Raw genomic sequence first — 22,426 nt, 5'->3', positions numbered from 1 at the left:
AATTCTTGGACGTCTCGAGTTGATCACATTGTATTTCCTGGACCTCTCAGTCTTAATAAATGGCTTATCAAAACAACCAGCTCAACAAAAGCAAAAAAAAACTAATGTTGAGCGATAGCTTCGGTGATATAAGACAACGCTTGTTTCAGTGTTTTATTATTTAATGGTTATTGATTCTTATGTTGCAATGCTTACAACCTTTGTCTTATTGTCAGCGTTCTATTGAACGCATCAGAGTGCACCGGCGTTTAATGCAGAACCCACTTTCATGCCCTGCATTTGCAATGCCGGCAGAGTCTTTCCCGCTTTACTTGGTCATGGTGTGTGATGTCACGGAGTACGCAACACACCTGCGATTCCTCTTCGCAATGCAGCAACTACCCTCCTCCTCTCTGCGGCACGCGTGGCATATGTGATTACCCTTTTCACTCCTCTCCACAGCAGCTGGCACGCACGGCGTGCATGACTAGAAACGTGTGACTCTTTAGAGGTCAAATTGCGGAGCCAGAGGTCATACACTGAAGTGTAGGAGTAGAGCTATCGCTCTAAAACTGGCTTTCAACCACCAAGTGACATCGAAGACTACCAAAAAACATCATGCCCGTCAAATGACTGAAGTGGCGTTTAAGCACAACTCTAACCGTTTTTTGCCTGAAATGACCAAAAACAAGGTCACAATTTTCTAATCTGGTAAATGCAGATTAACTAACAATGAACGTGTACTTTGAGACTTCAGCAATGCAAGATTACCCGCAGGAACCGCCCCGATTGAGGGCAGCAAACGGGAAATTTTGAGATCTTTTTGTGCTGAATATGTGGTAGTCGAATTTCGATGGAGGCGAAATTCTAGAGGCCCTGTGTACTGTGCGATGTCAGTGCACGTTAAAGAACCCAAGGTGGTCGAAATTTCCGGAGCCCTCCACTGGCATCCCTCATAGCCTGAGTCGCTTTAGGACGTTAAACCCCATAAAGCAAATAGAAACACTGCCCAACACAGAAGACAAAGGAGAACCTACTGTACAAGCAAGTTTCAATAAAATGCACTGATATAAAAATAACGCCAAAGTTGCCCTTTAGATCTGTTAGCAGGGGGAGCAGTCTGTAACAGCTATGTGTAGGTGAATTACGACATCTTTGGTTGTAAACATTTTGACTGTGAACCAAGGTTACTGCTTTGCTAGTTGGGGAGAAAGAGGGGTAGTGCAATGGAACATTTCTCGCAGTCAAGGCCAAAAATTGCAAAATTTACTTTTTGAGACTTCTAAATCAGAACACCTGCCACAACCTTAGTAGCTACCGTTACAAGTTTGGCGTCAACTGAATGTTGTGAACCTTGACAGATCTACAGAGAAGATTTTGTTGGGGCTGTTGCGACTTGCGTTCCACAGAGCACAGCAGTGAGAGGCAACCAAGCCTTGCAGGCCACTTTATTAGATATCTCTCTTCAGCTGTCACACACACACCACATCAAAAATAACTCGCATTTCCCTTCAGAAATTCCTCTCTCCCCCGCCCCAGTAAAAAATAGTACTGCACTATTTCCAACATACAATAGTACGATATTTTTGCTCAGGGCACTGTTCAGGTTACTGCATGCAACTTACATCATTCTGCAAAAATGCAGCTCTCACTTCTGGAAGAAAAAAAATACAAGCAAATTCTGTTATTTCTAGTAAAACACTTGTAAAAACATTCTAGAAGCATGTATGCAACACCAAATGAAGGGGTGTGGGAAGTATTGGACACAGTTATCGGTAATAATAGATAAATGTTGGAGCGAGTAGCATTTACATTAAAAGTAGCAGTAAGTGTGGCTTCGCTTGAGATATGCAAGCACTGCATTACCTTTTCATCGAATTGAGCGCCATCTTTTTATTGTTTTACGTTGGCAACATTTTCTGCTGTAAACATTGATTTGACAGCAACGTTGAGAGAGTGGGTGCCTTTTGGCAACATTTGCAGAGCGATTCTCGCAAATGTCAGCTACAATATTTTACTATGTGCTCGGAAGAAAAACGGAGTATGATGCCACGCAAGTTCTGAAACAAGACACTGGCCAACATTGACACCTACTTAAGGTGGCTCACAATGTCAAAGCTATGACTAGAAGACCCATATTTTGCTTGAGCAAAGGTCGTCATTGTAAAGGCAGCCTTAATAAGCATATGCGGGATGTATTTAATGTTGGCCTTTTCTTTTGACAAGGAAACAAGCTAGCAAGTATTTCATTTCAGTAATTCCTTAGCTTCACTTATCACTGCATGCCAAGTGCTGCGGTAGTTTTCACATCCTGATGACGTAGTAGCATGTCCTGGACTTATGGTGCGAGATGTACTAATGTTCCGCCCAGAATTCCAGCCAAAACACAGACAAGTTCTTTCTGCAAAACGTTGTCCAACTCGTGGCAATGATGTTGGCTGTCTAGTAAGGCAGTATTAGTTAGGGAACACTGAGAATCGTCATAAACATTTCTTGAGATCTTCAAAAGACGTTGGAGCACTCTCTATGCAGGCACTGGAGCACATAGCACTAAGCAGTAAAAACCAAGTTTTTTGAAGTCGCGGGAAAAATGTGGAATTAGGGTAGTCATAGATAACATGATACTTCTGGTTTTGTTCACTTCACACGATAGCAGCACGGACACACAACATACACGGTCACATTCTCTACAACACCGTCCCACGAAGACACACCGAATGTGGCTTCTACGGAAGCTTGACAAAAAGCTTTCGACAATGCGAAAGAGGTGAGAAGCTTGGCTGATATGTATGACTGAATTAGTAAGAGCTGTAACGTTGAGAGAAAAGATCCTTTCAATGCCTCAGATGATGTAGAGTCAGGGCCATTAGCTTGCACGCATACTGAACTGCACCAACACCCGCTTCTCCTAGCAGGTGTTCTTTCCCAAAATTTAGAACACCCAGCAGTATGACATCCCACTATTACATTTCATCACGTTCACAATTTCAAATGCAGTGTGATGGGCCTGACTACATGACGTACTACCATGGATTGCATAGCTAGAATAGCTCTGAATGTGGAATGCGGGTGATTTCATGATTTCGAACCGTTGACTAAGTCGGGAAAAACGTGCAGCGTTTCTCATATGCTTACAAGCAAATGAGCCCAGAACATGCTTGAAAAGCAGCTGGCAGAAACAAACATAAGGTGAAGCAGTCGAAAGATCCGATGACCAGGCTATGCTCCTCCAGCTCAGAGGCTGCTTTCATTGAGGTTCACAATGTTCATGCTGTGTCCATTCATATGTCCATGGCGTGCTTGTAGCCTCTCGTGGCGGAAGTTTTCATAATGGACCGTCTTGGTCACCTCTACGAGATCTTGCATGTGTGTCCTGGGGATGGAAGGGAAAGAGCCGATTGAAACTGGATGGCCGGTGAACAGCGGCTGAGTAAGTGGATGCGTTTGATGAACCATTTCAACTCTTGCATTACAACAGCTCCTCAAATTAGTGGGACATACCCAATGGGCAGTGAAACTCCCTTGGACTTCCTGTGGACGTTTAGGACGTCTATGGGACGTCTAGGGGAGTTTCAATGCCTATTGGGTATATGTTAATCGTTTTCATTTCCAGGTTACCAACTGTGAAAAAATAACGGATTAGTATAAAAGAAGGGTTCAGTAAGTTTTGCTGCCTTTCTGGGCTGTAACTTTTTTATCAAGAGATGGAATTTAAAGATGATGTGTTTAAACCGAAATTGGGAACGTCCCTTTCCTTGCAGTACATCGCTTACTGATATGGTACCCAGAGGGCGCCACGCACTTATGCCACTATAGCACTAGTCTCTGTGTGGCATGGTGTCCCATAAGAACGAAGCTGTTAATGACAGCTTTGGCGTAATGCACTGATGACCTCTTTGTCAGATGCAAATGAGTATCCTTCAGATGTTCATGCATCTTGGGAAACAGAAGCTGCATCATTGCTTCATGGGCTTCAGGGAAAGAGGACATTCTAAACTTGCTATGAATGCAATACCGTTCAATTCCTCCACTCAAAAGGCAACTTTGGCGGCTTTTTGGAAATTCTGAGTGAATGATCACATTATGTCCCTTTCCGAGTTCCCTCTCTTGATTACAATAAATCGTTTAAAGAAAAAGCAAGTAGAAGAATTTATATAACAAAAACTGAAACTCTGCTGAATGCTGGAGGTGGTGCACTGTCAGTAATGTTTGTGATGCAGAAATTTAATTGCACAGATCACTTGAAAAACTCTCATAAGTACATCGGATGGCTGGAATAACACGTAAATGACAACAGCATGCATAAAATGTTGGAAGCAACTGAATACGAGTGAAAAATTTTGCTCAGTGAGTGGGAAGTGAGTGTCAGCATGCGTGTAATACTTGTGGTGTCATAAACGCAGCGTTGCTTGAATCGAGGTCACGAAAATGATAAATCTTAAATTTAACTCGTGGCAGAAATGAAACACTACATGGCGGGCAAACCTGGAGGAAATCACCAGTTCGGAGAGGAGAACCTGCTGTAAAAGTCACTAAAATATGTGAAGCTCATGAAATCCTTACATGTGGCCATTAAAAATAAAGGTGCAGTCTGGGAGGCAAAACTTACTGGACGCCTCTTGCAATATTTGTCATCTATTTTATGCAGAGCACTAGGCTTTGGGAAATGAGAAAATATGCAGATAATAAGATAACCAAGCAAGGTTTGACCTGAGCAGACTTAACAGTCCCTACTACATATTTCTGTTTGCATGCAACAAAGCCCCATCAGTGTAAAGAAACCCTTCATCTGTGTCTGAGCTAATTTCATCAAAGCTAGGGGATGAGATGCAAATCATGGACTCAAGTGCATCGATCCTAACAATGCTGCAGTTATTTATTAGGATGAGAACAACCCACAAAGCAGAACTAAGTCTTTCTGAAAGTTGAATCCAGCTTTGCCTCCGATTTCTGTGACCACCGCATACACTAACGTTTGAAGACGCAGCTGTGTTCATTGGTCTTGCCATATCCCCCCCCCCCCCCCCTATTTCCTAGGAAAACTGAAAAATCCAATTTTTTCGTTGAAGTACACTGTGCTAATAGGGACACTTCCCCTCCTACCCCACCGCCTCTCCAAGAGTTGCCCGCATATTTGTCCCTAGCAGATAGTCCGGAGGCTTTTTAAATCTGCGATAGATGTTATGATTGGTGCATTGCAAATGTAATAAACAAAATTACATTCAATTTCTTAAACATGTTGGCTTTTTTAGTTGCTATAGAGGGGCACTGGATAGGCATCAGGATAGGCTAGACATTGAATGCATTATGCCACCGATTTGAAAGCTATACTTAGCTCGCACTTGCAGGAAGTGCTTCTGCAATGGTATGCACATGTAGTTGATATGCTGAAGCAGATTAAGGGAGCTCAGACCTAATCAATGTCCTAATCAGGGCAAACAAATTGCACCCAACACTTTCCATCAACTACTGCATATATGCAAGCGCAACTTTGATACACGTCACAACACTGTCAAGACATATGTTACGAAATCATTACCATTAAGTGACCCACCTGATAAGCATGTCCCTGAGATCGGGAAACTCGCAGTGGTGCCGGTTCTCCACCTCGACGAGCCCCCACTGTGTCTGCCGGCCGTAGACCGTGCGGCCGTTCACCGTGTGCTGCTTGTCGCTGCCCACAACGGCAAAAGGAATGGATGCCTGCCAAGGGAAGCAAGCATTCCCAGTCTTTCACCCCACATCTAACCCCAACACAGCCATGGCTCAAATAACTATGCATTTTCAGTTAATACAGTACAAGCATTGGAAGTCAAAACACAAAAGGAAGCACAAGGCAAAAGAAAAGTATCACCAGCCATTTTCACTAGCAAACTACAATGATGTTGATGCATTTTTGATGTAGGTCTCTGAGGTTAGGCCACATTTCCATCCTGTTGGATCCAGTCAGAAATCTTAGAGCCTATAACTCTCGACGTCATCTTCATCATAAGTTTCAATCAAGTTACAGGAAAAAATATTATATTTTCAACTCCAGATTTCCAGATGAATGTCAACAGACCCACAAAAGGCCAAAAAATCTAATTTTACCAAGAATGAAAGCTAAATAAAGTTGTCCTCAAATTTCCCTCTGGATAACAGGATGTTTTAGATTACAACACAGAGTGCAGAGAGCAGGCGCACTGTGTTGTGTACAGTGCTCTACACACTTGTCTGCAGAGAGACAATGGCACACTGTAGAGTGTACTGCAATTCACGGTTGGCCTAGGGCTTACAGCTTGTACACATTGCAGCTATAGTATTACTATTATCTTATTATTGCCGTATTTACACGATTGTAAGTTGACCTGGCTTTTTATTTGAAAATCTGAATGGGGGGTCAACTTACAATCGAAATCAAAGCATGCCACCATAAAGGCGAGACAAACGAGATAGGGATGCTACAACGTGGTTTCATTTTTGCTGTGGGGCTCCGTCGCATCACTCTTGGCGCTGGCCTTGAGCAGCTGCTTTGATAACGCGCAGAAACGGCACCCTCACGCACGGTGGCCAATGGTGTGATTGCCGCCGCGGTGAGTGGTAATGGCGCTCGGCTGCGGACCCGAAAGACACGGGTACAGTGCCTATAGCACTGTAACGCGGGTCCGATCCCGGCCATGGCGGTCGAATTTCGATGGAGGCGAAATTCTAGAGGCCCGTGTGCTGTGCGATGTCAGTGCACGTTAAAGAACCCCAGGTGGTCGAAATTATTCCGGAGACCTCCACTACGGCGTCCCTGATAGTCCCAGTTGCTTTGGGACGTTGAACCCCAATAAACCAAACTGATGGCAGCCGTCAATAACGGTGAACTGGCGAAACGGCGTTAGAACGATGTGCTGTGGGACCGCGGCAGCGGTCATGGCGACAGCGCTAGTGAGGACAATGGCGTAAGTGTGGACGAGTAGATCAGTGATTAATGCATTTTAGTTTTCTAATGCGCCCCCAGGCACGCTCGCGCGGCAGCCGGTAGCGCCTGAGGATAAGCGGCGGCGGCCAGATAACGCTATCGCGTTCTGCTATTAAAGGGGAATCCTAATGGACCTCAAAGTTTTTTTTCTTCCTGATATGGGAATGGGGGGTCGACTTACATTCGAGTCGACTTACAATCGCGTAAATACGGTAGTGTTAGCTAGTATTACTACTCCTTCTTCCCACCAGGTGGGAGAGAAAAGTCTGGGAGCACTTTTTTTTTACACTGCCTTGGGACATTTTTTCTTGCAACACTGCCATAGCAATGAAAACAAAATATCCCGCATGTGCACTGCTCTTTTCAAACTGTTTGTGACAGCAGAGACAAACTGCATTGTGCATGTAGGAACGACAAGAATGGACAAAATGTAGAAACGACAGGAATGTTTCAGAAGGTGCATAGTGGGCTGTCCATCCAACAAGGTGGTGAGGGCAGTACGGCATTTCCTTGTTCAGTTGTAAGAACTCGGCATTATATAGAAATCTGAATACATGTTTTGAGGTGGCAACAGGGACGAGACAACAGAAGAAAAACCACAAAATGGATCACCAACTACCACACAACCCTGCTAAGCTAATGATCTAGATAGCGTCGGTAAGCACCCATCAGTATGATCACTTTTAATACACGTGTCAGTTCATTGCATAAAGAAAGCAGACTGCTGTGAACATGTTCCCAGTGAAGCTGATTTAGTACGCTTTTTGGTTAATCACCACATCGTTGTCGCTTGCTGAAGTTAAAAAACAAAGATGGAAGGTCATAGGTATGTGTTCCAATGACACTGCATACTTTTTCATTTACTGCCAGCGATACCACAAGCCAGCATGTGCTAAGCTGCAGTTATAAGCCCTATCATGTCTTTCCTCTTTCTTTCTAAGCTTTTTGATTATGTCCCAGGGCTCATAATCTAGTCATTTTCCAACTTGAACCAACCATTTGAACTTTGCTGCATGTTGTGCATATATTCCCAAGCCAAAAAAAAACGCAGTTACTGTGAACTCTCTCTATTCACTGTGCTCTGTCTATTTTGTAGAGCTATATACAGGGTCTGTTCTGAAAGTAGTAGGACTGGTTTTTTCCTGGGCGAAGGGGCGGACGAGAGGTGGTCTGCGCGTGCAGGATCGTTGAAGGGGGATATTGGGAATGCTGGGGAAAATCGGCAGTCGGCTCTCGGCCGTTGATGAGAGGAGGTCGCTTGTACTGTGAACCCCTGTCTAAACGTCTCGTCATGCAGAGTCGTCGAGTGTTTACTGGATCAACGATACGCGATCAAATTTTGAGTAAATCTTGGTAAAATGGGCAAAGAGACTCACGACATGATTAAGGAGGCCTACGGTGACGCTTCCATGGTAGATCAGGTGTTTTTTGAGCTGTTCCGAGAAGTTAAGGAAAGAGTGGAGGAAGACGACCGCTCCAGACGCCCTTCGACCAGCAAGACCAACGAAAATGTGTAGCGAGTGAAACATTTACTTAACAGTGATCGTAGAATGAGTATCAGAATGATTGCTGTTGACTTGAGCATTCCTCAAACCCAAGTTTTTGAGATCGTGACAGAAAACTTATCAATGAGGAAAGCGTGCACGAAGTTGGTGCCGGGAGTGTTGTCAGAGGAGGAAAAGGCCAACCGGTAGGATCTTCTTCATCATGTGAATGAAGACCCCGATTTTTTGCCCAGCACAAGGCGGCAAAGCTGTTTCAGCCCCCGTACAGCCTCGACTTGGCCCCGCCAGACTTTATTCTATTCCCGAGAATAAAATCGACGCTCAAGGGGAAACATCACGGATCAGTAGAGGTGATTCAACAGGCCGTGACGAGGGAGCTAAACAGCATTCCGGTCCAGGCATTCCTGGAGGCGTACGAAAACTGTAAAACTCATTGGCAGCAGCGTGCAGATGCGGAAGGGTGCTACCTTGAAAAATTGTAATCGTTTGTACTATTCTCTTGAATAAATTTTGTTTAAAAAAATGAGTCCTACTACTTTCAGAAGAGACCATGTATATCCTGGCTGTTACAAATGCTTGGTCCTAAGCAGTTTTTCAAAGCGGGATGGATAGGTAATAAATAAAAATAAGCGCTTTAAAGGTTACAAAGCTTTTCTTTGACATTTAAAAGTTACTATATCACGATAGTAGTCATTGAGGCAGCCCCTTTATAGTAATGAAAATTTATGTGTAACAGGCTAACTTTTTCTTAGACCACTACAATAAAATGCATTCATATGCGGCATAGCTAGCTGGTTAAGAAATGCGGGGTATGGTCAGAAAAGTTATACTAGTTGTTTCTCAGTGATGCTCTATTTAGGTCATCAAACAGTTAGACGAAACACAATTGTGACACACAATTATTAACTACACTTCACTTCCAATAAAACACGGCTCGCCTGCAGCTGAATCTAGCATGAACGTTTCTGAAAGTGACATTATTCCCTGAAGAGAGAAAGCTGGAATCATTGTTTATTTGTATGATTTACAAGTGATATCAAGGCTAAAAAAACTTGACTTCAGCTTATTTTTAATGCAAATTTAACTCGCACTAATTCAGCTCACGCTTTAACCGTGGCACAACCAAAACACTGGTAGCTTGTTGACATAGAAGACGTAGCACAAGGGTTGTACATAGTGCAAATTTCAGAGGCAACCATCATGTTGTTGTGATCACATGACGGATTTGTTTAGTGCCTACCCTGATTTTGTTGTTGAGCACAGTTTCCTCGGGGTCATCTTCAAATTCTTGCACTGGGTACACACTGATTCCATGCTTCTGCAGGTCTTCTCTGATCTGAGTGGAGAGAACACAGAATAAAGGTCGGCTTACATTTGCACACAGTAATATGTATGTGCGGTACGGTGTAATTTCATCCTGGATTTATCAGGAGCACCAGGAACACATTGCCTAAAGACCTTTTAATCTAATGCACACAACAGCATTTCATGGGAAGAAAGTTTGTAATCATCAGGTTAAGAAGAGTATATCAGGGAGATTGTTTTAATGCAACTTAATTGACTCATATTTTGATGAGAAACAAAAAAATGGTTAATTATTTGCACCTTAAAACACAGTTTCACTTGAAAGAGCATATCTGTTGCTAATATTTATTATTTTGTTGCAGTATGCTTAGCACAAATTTTACGGTACTGTTACGCTTAAAGCAACTTAGAATATGTACTCAATGATGCTGTGTGTTGTAATAATACATTCACATGCATTTGGGTATCAAAAATTTCTCTCTGGATAATTTTAAAGTATGTATTAAAGTATGTTTGCTGTTCGAGCAGAGCAAAATCAGAAAAGCTCGGCCCTTTGCTCAGTCGAGACGGTGCAGACTGACCCTTTGCTTGAAGTTGCTCCGCTCTTCAAGAGTCAGTGTGTCCGCTTTGGCTATGACGGGAACAATGTTGACGCATTTGTCGAGCCTCTTCATAAACTCAACATCTAGAGGTGTGAGCCTGTAACAAAAGTCACACGGTGTTGTAGGACACTGCATTCGCTGTCACTTATTTATATATGCTTTTAAAGGTGCACTGAAGAGGAATCTGAACTCGTCTTTTTACCGCGGGAACTCGATCTACACGTTCCGAGCATTCTTAGAAACCTCGATTTATTGCCCTGTGTGGCCGATTTCCCTAATTAAATCGAATTAACGTCCGGCACCCGCCTTTTTTTTTTTTTAATTCTCCCTCGTACGGTGGGCGGAGTCGACCAACGCGGGGAGTGCCTTTCACCCAGTCCCGTGGCGGCTTGCCGCTCTGCCATTGGCGGAGTAATACTTAGTAGTCCGTAGAAGCAAATAGTCCGCGCGTATTTTTATTTCTGTGGGCTTATTTTGCGGTTATATTATCTGCAAATGAAACTATTTATTCACGGAAACCTAGAAAACAAAATGAAGCGAAAGCAAAGCCTCCACGGAGCTGGCTAAAAGGCACTCCACGCGTTGGTCGACTCCGCCCACCGTACGAGGGAGAATTAAAAAAAAAAAGGGCGGGAGCCGGACGTTAATTCGATTTAATTAGAGAAATCGGCCACACAGGGCAATAAGTTGCAGTTTCTAAGAATGCTCGGAACGTGTAGATTGAGTTTCCGCGGCAAAAAGACGAGTTCAGATTCCTCTTCAGTGCACCTTTAATGTATTGGGTTCGCAAATGTTAAACTCCGAATGCAAGTCAAATATCTCCCGTTATTCAATTCATATTCAGTTAAAAAAATGTACTGATGTTTGGTTTCTCTGATTATTTACCAGTGCCAGGTATTCAGCAATAATACAATTATTACGTCCAATTTGTCTTCTCTTAGTGGAGCTTGCTGTACAATGGAACACTGTTAATCTTTTCAGAGGATAGCCAAGAAATGCAGGAAACCACCAGTGAAAGCAAACAGTAGTAGCTTAGTCTGTACTCCTCTTAAGTTGGTCTTTCGTCCGGCTATAACAGCACATCTATTGAAAAGCATGTGGCAACCATGATCTCTGCCACATATCCTGATATGGCCAGTCTCAAAGTTTTTGCATTACTCTTGTGCTCCCGCCGCCAATCGCTAATGCATCACCCAGTCTGCCCAACGTGAACTTTTCCACAAGATAGCGAAACGGAGTAAACAAATCCCTCTGAACTACGCATGAAGCGAACGTCCGCTTACGAATGTCCTGTCGGTGGGACGAAATACAGGCAGCAGTGGACCCTCGTGTCTGGTATGTGCTTCTTGCGTGTGACGCTCTGCTCTTCGCTGAGGTACTTCTCGTACTGCTCGTTGATGTACTCCAGGATTGGCAACCAACTGTGGGTAGGTGGAGACGTTGAGTACAAAGTCAAACCAGTTAAGTGCATGTTTCGTGCACTCTGCTGAAACGTACCCTGCTTTCATTACGAACTGCGTGTCGCACTTAACTAGCTTCTAAACTTAGTTCTTCATGATTATCCTTAGTTACACATACAAAACAGAAAAATTAACTCTTTTCAGACTTGCCCAGTACAGTACTTGCTTTTTGTAATGACAGTTTATTCTATGTGCATGCAGCTCACAGAATTTGGTAATTTTTAGAAATGCCATTTGCCTTATCTACCATTATGTCGTAAACTATACAGTTAAAAGCATGCCTCAATCAAAGGGGCTACTCGCTTAGGGCAAAATATCTACATATGCACTCCGCATGCACGCACGCATGCATGCACACATACACACAAGCTGCAGTGCTCTGAACCGTGTCATGCAAACAGCTGAATATTCAAACATGTATGCAATATCTTTTGACAAGTATTGGTTTGATAGAAATCAGTCTTACCAGTTTTCATTGTTAATTTGGTCGCCAAAGCCTGGTGTATCGGTGACAGTCAATCGAAGACGTGTCCCCTTCTCTTCAATCACTGCAGTAAAACAGTAAAACTTAATTAACATTACGAAAACTTGATATCACGATACTAGAAAGGTACACTTTCAGCTAGTCTCATAGTACCTGAGGGCAGATTACCAGTGCCTCACAGCTAGCATAGCTTGTAAAGCGCTAATGCTTTAAGTACCATGATTCCTGCATGGATTCCGTGAAATTTATTGGGGCTAAGATTGTGCCAGGTGCTTTTTCCCTCCATTTGCATCTGAAGTTTGAAGGACTTTGGTTTGTTGGGACACCAAGGACCAAAGCACATAGTTTGGATCTATCCACAACTCAGGTTACGAGTGGCTCTCACATCTTGAAGGCAGCTCTCGGCTGATCTATATGACGGGGTTCAGTTTCTGTATATCCACACACTCTGTCTCTTTCTATAACCCCCCCCCCCCCCCCCCCCTCCGCTTCCCCATGCTGCCTGATAATTTGTGTATTTAGACCGAATAACCAGATCGCAATATTAAAGCACGAGGAACAGTTTGTAATTTCATTACAATCACGCAGACACTAGCATTTTTTGTGTCCATTTCACTCGTTTTTCCAGTGGTAAGTCTGTCAACAGTAAGAGCCAATGGCATGGCAATCAATATTTGGTGAACATCACACTGAGCTCAAAACAATGTCTATTGAAACTAGGAGGACAGCAATTTAGGTCCACAGTCTTGCATAAAAGGCAACCCTGAGATCACAGAGAAAGGCATTCAGTGCATGTCTAGCTGCTCACTACAGCTCGTACCACAGAAGCCACTTGTGAGAGATATATGTAACATGCTCTTGGCACTGCAGAGAATTTGAAAGGGTCAGTCTTTCAAAAGAGCAATCAATGTCAGGCCAACAGTCAGCGCTGACATGAGCTTGTTTTCGAGCAGTGCCCTACAGTGCACTGCACCTAGTTATTCAGTGAGTCATGTTCCCTTTGTGCTTTAACACCTTTACTCTGTCGTCCAACATGTTGGATGACTTTCTGAAGGCAGGCGCCAGCATGTGACAGTTTTCAGAAAGTAAGGAATCAAAACCATCGAGCATATATCGCATTGGTGTGAGTTTTTAGGAGCTCAGACCACCAGATAACAAAAACAAAGGAACAGAGAGCTAGAAATCTAACCTAATCTGGCCGCAGTTTAAACATGATCCATTGGTCAATGAATCTGTGAATTCTTCATTCAAAGTTTGCATGCTGCAATTGGTGCTGCTTTAAGAAGGTTGGCAACACATAAAACACCATAAGAAGGCCAGCATGGCTCACACATATTTTCCAGGCTGCCTAAAGCATGAAATGCATAATGGCTCGAGCCGGCCCAGCACTCACCATGACTGACTGACTTGACTTCGGTTGTCTTGGGAATGACGTAGGGGACTGGTTCGTCAGATCCCTTCTTTGTGCATGACCTTCGGCTGATGTTGGCCTTGAACAGGGTGTTGATGAGTGTCGATTTTCCCAGGCCACTCCTTCCTGCATTTGGAAAGTGTTTGTGTGCTTGTTCAGTATGGTAGCGTTCCAAAATCGGCCACAATGAATGGTCATTCAGCATTCTGGATAGATAGGGGGGGGGGGGGTGGCAAGGGTAACGGCTAGGGTTCATAAAAAGGTAAAAAAATTTGGTAGTATGTTCTCATAAATACTCAGAAACCCTAAAGCTGAAAGGAAGAATGGAGGTTAAATTTTTATGAAAACACTCCCTAATCCAGGAGCATCAATTTTTGAATGCATTAAATAGTTCACATATTTCCAAGACTCGAAAGTTTCTGCTCGTTGTAGGTGAATGCTATTGGCACAAGCTGCTTCAGTCTCATTCTTGCAAAATGTGCATTTTTTTAAGCACTCAGCTTACGTTAGGCATGACACCCTGCATGGATTATGACGTACTTGCTAACCAGCATCACCAATGCATATGTCAAATTCTTTTTTTTTTGTATGAGCGCACTCTGCTGCTATGCTGCATGGTTTCTACAGAATGTATCTTAATGAGAATGTATATTCATATATCACGACCTGCTGTCCCAGCAGGGGGCATTTCTTAATCCTGTATATGTGTTTTTAAAATTTTTAAATAAACATGCTTTGGCCGGCCTAGTCAGTTGACACCCAGTGCGGTTTGTGGTGACAGAGAAGCGTGCATAGATCTGGAAGAGCAAAACATTGCAGCCATTCATGTGAACTGAGAGCAGCTGAGGCTACGTGCATCTGCAGGGCGCACTGTGTCACAAAAATCACATCATCCATGGTGATGGCAGTGATATTAGCATACAGATGCCGCTAGCCTTAAAGACGGCACTGGGTGATTAGACCGCCTGTCCTAGGGTTTCATTAGCTTCATGCCACGTATGCATCATAGCAATCAGAAAGTTGCATTTAATGCAACTCCAGCAGTTTTAAAAGTTGAGTTATTTTAGCTCAGTACATGTGCCATGAAGTGAAGATTGCCGCTCGTTGTCGGCAGTTGCCTATGGTATGAGCTGCTGAAGTTTCATTCCTGCAAAATGTCATTAATTCAGGCACACATGTGCTTTTGCCTATACCATATATGTGCTCACCAATATCACTTGCACTTGCCATACTCTTTCCTTTGTATAGATACTTTTGAATGTCTAGTATAAGAGTTTTATACCAAGCAGAGTGTGCTATCACTAACACCCTCATGAGACAGTGACACTAATTTGTACAAATAGAAAAGTGTAGAGAGGTAGGGAAGCATGTGTGGGAAGTAATATGGGATTTTTCTTACTGCAGATCTGTTTGTTTAAGAATATTAGTTAATGGACCATGATGGCATACATCATGACTTGCGACTGTATATCGACAAGTGCATCGTCGATGTGAAGGGCAATCTACATGAGCATGCCCTGAGGCTGCTGGTAGTCATGGCATACTTTTGCCCTTTCTTAAACAGTTCCAAAATAGGGACAGGTTCAAGAAATATCTTTACAGAATTATAACGCTGCCAGAAAAAGAACATGGTGCTATTGGTCAACTAAAATGGACTTAATAAACTACCAGATACAGCATTAACTCTCAGCATACCTTAAAACATCTTTGTGGGCGTGAAAAAGAAAGAAAACAGGAACTCTTGAGGCTGCTCCTAGCTAGTCTCTGAAGAGATAATGAATTAATCCCTTAGCTTCAGCATAAACTCCGCTCTTCGCGGAAGCGTACCTGTTCCCATTGAATGGAGTATAATGCACTCCCATGTGGGTGTGTGCTAAAGGACAAGCAAGTTACTCCCATCTGGGCGTATTTTTTGCGCGCAGTATAGACTGCCCGCCTGTGCCTATCCCACGCAATCGCTTTCCTCGATCTTCGCTATGACAGCGGCATGATATCTGACAGCTCGAAAGCAACGGCGTCAGCGAAGTCCTTGTACAGACAAGTACACACTTGTACAAAGCACTCAAATGGCGCGCTCGGTTGTGCATTTCTGAGAATCGCCGCTGTCTGGCGGACCCGATATTGTTTTTCAAGAAATGAAAAGTTAAACATGATTTACGGAAATGTACGTGACATATATGATAAGGCATTGTTTCGAGTCATAGGCCACTCCTAAATGACGAGCGCTCGAGATAAGTGTGTGGACGTGTCTATACATAGCCAGACAATATTTCCAGCAGTATCACACGACCGTTGACCGACCGATGCGTCAGCGCTTATCACGGCACAGAGCAGCAAAACCAGCGAGAATGGGCGCGTGCGCAGAGTTCACACTAGCGGGATCGGCGTCTGCTAGGCTGCTGCCCTCGCCACAGGCCAGTGATAGCAACTGCGCGTGCGTGCGGTTAGCGACGTTATTTTACTGCATAATACGAGGTCGTTCATCTCCTTTAACGTGACAGCGTTAAAGGAGTATAGACACCTTACTTATGGGTATGAGTTTTCTTCTTTGTAATGAGGCGTAAGGCATTAATATAGTCGGATATAAGTTAAAGGGCCACTGCCCAGGGTCCGGACATTTTTGAAAAACAAGCCCACTGCATAGATGAGGCATCGAAGATAACCTCTGCAAAATACTAGAGCCATGCGCGCCCCGAAAAGCTGCGAAAATTCAAATCAAAGCCCGCTCGTTCTTTCCTTCCTTCAAAAACGGCCCCGGCCCACTACTCTGAACCCCGTTGACGTCATGGGGGGTTACTTTCGCTGAAGGCACTCCATTGGTGCATCGTTCTGACTGACGGGAGATTGGGCGTAGCCTTGGCGTCGCGTCGTCTGCACAACGCTTTCCGCAGTGCCTTCTGTTCTGGCTCATGCTTACAAACCCGCATGAAGGAACAAAAAAAAAAACTGCGGAGGGAGCGTGCGGCGACAGCCTTGAACCCTTGCCATAAAAAGTAAAAAATAGTAAAACTGAGGGAGTTGGTTCGCCCCCCCCCCCCCCTCCCCCCGCCGTGATCACCTCACGAGACGCTCTGCGTACGCGCTCCCTTCTCAGATTTTTTTTCTTCTATGCAAGCCCCCCAAAACAAGGTTTTAATTACTAGTGCAGCAGAGCCTTTCCCTCGCACGCCCACTTGACCGCTCCGCACACACACCGCTTATCTTTCGTGCATCTTGCGTACGCCTTCACTCCAATGAATGACATATGCTTTGGAGCGGAGAAAAGACACAAACACACAGAACACAAACACGCATGGAGAAAAGCAAACGGGCGGTTGCCGGGTCCGCGCTTCGCCGTGTGTTTCGAACACAACCGACTTCCGCCCCTCCGCTCGTGAAACGGTGGGGAGGCCTAAAAGAAAATGAAAAGGTGGCTCGTTAACTGGGAATGGCAAACAGATGTATGAAAGGATGCGCTCGCTAACAAGTCTTGGTGGTCGAGCCGATCGCGCCTCTCGATCGTTCAGTGTGCGGAGAAAATGCAAAAACCAAGAAAAGAATTCTATTGAAGGCGGGGCCATGACGTCGCCCTGTGACGCACTCCACAGACACCACGCCTCCGGCTTACACCGGAGAAGGAAGGGGTGATTTTGCCTTGCCGAGCCTACTCGACGAGGAGCGGGAGAGAAAAATTTCGAGGAGGGAATGGAAGGAGAGGAGGCTCGCTCAAAGTGAGGTAGAGAGTGTCTGCTGGCCGCGGGTGGGCAGGGGCCCTTTAAGTCTGCAGTGAAGCTTCGCCCACATTCAGCCTCCGCGCACAGAAATCCTCCAAGATGAAAAAGTAGTCCGCTGCTTAAACGTTTCTTGCTACATAAACAAAAAAGCTTATCACAACAAAAGAATCATGAGCTCTAGAATTTTGACACGTGGATTGCCTGATATATAGTCAAACATTAAAAAGTTGATTTCGTTTAAAGGGTCAGTCTACTCACCGAGATGAGTGTATAAATAATGGCATATTCTGGTAGTTGGCACCCTATAAGATCAATAACAAGGGGTCTGCGCCCGGTTTAGGCAGGAATTTATATTTTATTTCGGCGTTAAAAGTCGCGTAAAAAAGCATGGTGGCGACCCCAAACGTTCATTTTGTTCAAGAAAGTGGTAGTCTTTTTTTGTAGAAGCTTAAGTGAATATACTACGTACCATTTGTACGCCCCAATGTCAGAGAAACGCACGTTTTGTTCTAGTAAACTGTAGAAGGCGTACCGCTCGCTTTTTCTGTAAATCACATGAATATTTATAGTTACACGTACGCAAAACGCAGGCACATTCCCACTTTTAGTTCAGCGTATGCTAGCAGAGACGCAAAAATAAACTCAGCCTATAGTGGCACCATCTGGTCGTCAGGACGGGAACCATTGCTGTAAACAAACCGACTCTCCACTTAAGCCTAGGAGCGGCAGAATCGTCACTCTAATTATTAAAATAAAGCAAATTTATCTTTCATATGTTTTCTTATAGGCGAGATGAGACGAAGCGAAAGACAGGCGCCCCATTTATGGCCAGTGAACGCACTGAAAAAGGCAGCAACAACGAGAATTCAGTCCGAAGCGAGAGGTCCGGCTTCGACGGGCGCCGCCATGTTTGTCGCCGAGCGGCGGAAATCCAGATGGTTGCCAGATGAGACTACCATCTCATACAGATGTGTTCCCACATTAATAAATTCTATTTTAAAATGTTCTACCGCACTCCTTGGCACCACAGCTGGCTAAACGGTAATTTGAGTAAAGAGCTATCGGTTCCCGCAAAGAAAATATGGTCGATAAAATTCAGTAGACTGACCCTTTAAAGTTGCGTTTGGCCAGCGAAGTAATACAAGACGCCGCGGTCCAGTGTTAGCAACTGCTGTTTTTTTTTTTTAAGTTATATCCTACTATATACACGGATTACGTGCTGATTCGCTTTCGGTTTCAACAGCGGAACGATGGCTGTGACGTCAAAGCGTGGTTAGAGGTCACGGGAGGCATGAAAAATTGCAATATAATCGGTGCTTCTATATACGTTGCCATTCTGGCTCTTGAGGAAGGCTGGCTTCAGTACTATAGTGCATTAAAACGATGAAGCAGCGATTATATTGCAGTTTTTTTCACGCCTCGCGTGACCGATAACTTCTCTGACGTCACAGCGATCGTTCGAAACGAAACAGCATGACAGAAATATCCGATTATAAATTATTTAGCGATCGTAGGCGAATACCACACGGTGATTCATGCACGGTAGTGTTTTGCCACCAGAATTAGGTGTCTGTACTCCTTAAAGCTCTTCCAAGGACCAGGGGCACATTTGTACAGTCAGGGACAAAAGTCTCCGGACCACGTGTTCCTCTAACGAAGCCGATAGCTCTGCTATTAGTCGGCGGCTGGAGACCACACTTGTGGAGGTAAAAGGTAAATTTTTGTTCTTTCATCTGCACAAGTGCGGTCTCCAGCCGCTGTCTAATAGTAGAGCTATAAACTTCGTTTGAGGAACACGTGGTCCGGCGACTTTTGTCCCCGACTGTACGACTTTCCCTCCCCGCCACCGCCCGTGCACGATCCGGGCACCGTAGCCCTGGCTCACCGACGACGACGATGTTGAACTCGAATCCCCTGCGGAGCACCTTCTTGCGTATCTGCTCCTGGAGCGTGTCGATGCCCACGTAGCCGGTGACGTCGGTCTTGAGGCTGCCCCAGTGGGTGGTCTCCGTCAGCGCGTCCGCCATCATCAGCACGAAGTCGTCCACGCTCAGCTCTCCTGCAGACCCCAGTGGAAACGGTCAAAGCACGATAACAATATACAGTCCTTCACAGCTTTAATGAGTGTGTGTCGGAATGTGCTGCGCATGCATGAAACCTGCCAATCAGGACGCTGTTGGCGCAGCCCAGTGGAAATATGGCTGCGCTCAAAACGGAAAATGTGAAAAAGTTTATAAACCGAAACGCGATTGGACTTCGACTATGTACAGATAAGTGGTTTTGCAGAGACGCCGTGCTAGGCGATAACAGATTGAATTTCAGTTTTCTATACATTTTTTTTCGGCGTACCTCAGCGACTCGATAAAACAGAGGGATAGCCCAGTAATGTAAATTGCTGGGGCAGATGGTTCAGACAGCTGACCCTGAACGAACCGGCGGGAAGTGCACGCCGGATAAGATAAAGAGCACGCACGTACAACACCGCTGGACTTGCGCGCTCTCGTGCCATTCATAGTTGTTTCCAATAACAAATAAACAAAATAACTTGATGCATGAAGTTGCTGTATATGATGCATGAAGTTGCTGTATATGATGCATGAAGTTCGATTTTTTGTTATCGGTAGCAGCTGTGATTGGCACGAGCGCTTGAGCTACGCAGCGTTTGTATACACGCGCTGAAAAGTCTGCAAATCATTCCCGAGTCCAGCGGTGGTCGCCCTCTTCCGGCATCACACGAAGCGACGTCGGGGGCTTTCCTCGTACCCTTCTCCTGTTCCACGTCATTTCGCCTTCACCTTCGCCATCTCTCTTCCCGTCTTCGCTTCGCTGTCAAGGCTCTGTTCCTCTGGACGGCGCAACCGCTAATGCGTCATGCGTGAGCGGCTTGTTTTGCAAACGGCGCGCAGTAAGCACGAACCCGATCCCCGACCGACCAGGACGGGCATTCGTCCAGCACGCCTGGTCCCCCGGCCACGCCGTTCGCACTCGTTGTGTACGCGGCACCAGACGCATTGAGTTACAGGCCAGACAAGAGCCAGATATATGTACGCCGGGGTCAGCGACGGCGAGTAACCCAAAGCGCCAGAGGCGTTAAACACGACGGCCTCTGAGAGCGATGACGAAGGGAGAGGATTCAGTCCTGTTAGTACGTCGAGGCGTGAGACCCTTTCTCGGTTTCGAAACCGTCGCAGCAGTCGCACGGCCCGATTTGTCACCATGCATGTGCAGGAGAGCTGTTCCGACGCGAGGGTGTAAGTACGTGGCAGCGACAGTCGGGCCTGGTGGGAAAGGCGGAGCCGCTGATCGTCGCGAGCGATATGTCTGCGCCTCTCCCTTCCCGCTCTGCGGCCGTAATTCGGCGCAGCGCTGCGGAAAGGTTGAGAACGCGATGGGTAAAAAAGGAAAACCTGAAATTACGGCAGCCATGTTTGTGAACCGGGAACGCGGTCGCGAAGACAGGTCTGCCATGACGACTGTCACGCTTGCGAACTGGCAACCCGGTCATAAACTATAGGACTTCGATGACGGTAGTCAGTTGGTTAACCGGAAACGCAGTCGCAAAGATATATAGGCCTGTTGTGATCACAGTGTTGTTCATGCACTGGAAACGCGACCACAGAGATAGGCCTGCAGTGACGACAGCTAACCTTGTGGGCCGGAAACGTGGTCAGAAAGTTCCTGATCCGCGAAATTCGCGAACGGCGCGCCACCAGCGAATGTTATCACGAGACGAAAGAGGAGGACGCGGGAAATTATTGGTGCGGAACGTAGCTATTGATGTAGGCCAGCTGTTCTTTGATGAATGTCACCGTCATTTTTCGTGCTGTCATATCATTCGAGCTAATACGTGGCGCGTACGAGACGGGCACAATCAAGGCATCTACGTATATAATGCGCCTTCTGGTCGGTCCTTTTATCGAGGAGGTGTCTTCGGACGCCGAGTTTGTGAGACCGAACAGGCGTGACGAGAAGTACAAAAGGCGCACAGAGCCGTGACGTAAGTGCGCCCGTACGTGACAGGTACGCGTCAATTCTGCTGTGCCGACGCGTTCAAGCGTGAGCGCGGTGGATGCCTGCCTACGCTGCCGTATAAGGTCACGCGTCAGTTATCATCCGGATCTAGCTTCTTGGAGTTCACTTCTGAAGGGATGGTTGTATGCTAGAATTTCTCCGGGCCAACTATGGCGTCGACGTCGTATAGTGCGTGCGTCGCAGCCGAAATACCTGCACCCAATGAGATTCACCTGCAAGCCAATGAGATTTATTTTACTGCGAAAGCAGTACCACTGTCACAGTGCGAAAATGCCGGCCCATGTCTGTCTGTAGCCTCGGAGAGTATAAAGCCTTCACCTTCTTTTACACCCTAAAAACTAATACGCCTATATAGGAGTAAAAAGGGAATAAGCTATCCTCTAGCGCACTCTTTTTTATAGATGGACGTGGGCTAGAGGATAGCTTATTCCTTTTTACTCCCTTATGTTTAGAGTGATTAGAAGCACCAGCCGCCGACGCATCGCACTTCTCGATCTGCCTCCACTATACCTATAGCCACCCACGCCCATCGTCACCCAATCTAGCACCCATCCACCCAATCGATTCTACCCTAAGGAGCGCCACCCTCCACAAGACACCTACCCACAAGAAGCTCACGCAGCAACAGGATGAAAAGGCAACGGCGAAATTGAATTGAAAGACGAAGTGAGAAATCCAGCTGCCCTGCCTCACCAGCCACCTCCACCTTTCAGAAGCATACTCCCTGTCGAAGCAAGAGTGTACTTCAATTTAGACGAAGTAAGCAGCTGCTGTAATGAAGTACGTCAACAGCTGCTGAAGAGACACTATAGTAGCCGCGGATTACTCCTTTTGTTCTGTCTCCACTTTCTGAGTGTATGGACTATGTGGTCCCGTGACGCGGTAGGCTTAAGTCTTTGAACGTCTTGGTGTGTGGCACTGTCGTTATCGCCGCGTGTAAAAAATTTCGCAGCTTTTATTTGTTACGCTCCCCCATTCCGGCAGGCATC

General features: G+C 45.4%; 1 protein-coding gene across 3 annotated transcripts in view; it reads right to left on the bottom strand.

Moving 5' to 3' along the window:
- Window positions 1-1,398: 1,398 nt before the first annotated feature.
- Window positions 1,399-22,426, bottom strand: part of LOC149347718 (neuronal-specific septin-3-like) — a 93,024-nt gene continuing 71,996 nt past the window's right edge. For all 3 annotated transcript variants that reach the window (XM_089587385.1, XM_089587387.1, XM_089587386.1), the window contains 8 exons: window positions 19,291-19,464; window positions 13,675-13,818; window positions 12,264-12,345; window positions 11,621-11,758; window positions 10,317-10,434; window positions 9,671-9,766; window positions 5,534-5,682; window positions 1,399-3,352 (listed from right to left, as the gene is read on the bottom strand). In XM_089587385.1, the coding sequence (XP_089443511.1) occupies window positions 3,214-3,352; window positions 5,534-5,682; window positions 9,671-9,766; window positions 10,317-10,434; window positions 11,621-11,758; window positions 12,264-12,345; window positions 13,675-13,818; window positions 19,291-19,464 (1,040 nt within the window). In that variant the 3' untranslated portion in view covers window positions 1,399-3,213. The remainder of the gene's footprint in view (window positions 3,353-5,533; window positions 5,683-9,670; window positions 9,767-10,316; window positions 10,435-11,620; window positions 11,759-12,263; window positions 12,346-13,674; window positions 13,819-19,290; window positions 19,465-22,426) is intronic.

Source organism: Amblyomma mixtum, chromosome 4, assembly GCF_055824585.1.
Source record: "Amblyomma mixtum isolate Tamu chromosome 4, ASM5582458v1, whole genome shotgun sequence".
NCBI classification, from domain to species: Eukaryota; Metazoa; Arthropoda; class Arachnida; order Ixodida; family Ixodidae; genus Amblyomma; species Amblyomma mixtum.
This window is presented reverse-complemented; position numbering and strand designations above follow the sequence as displayed.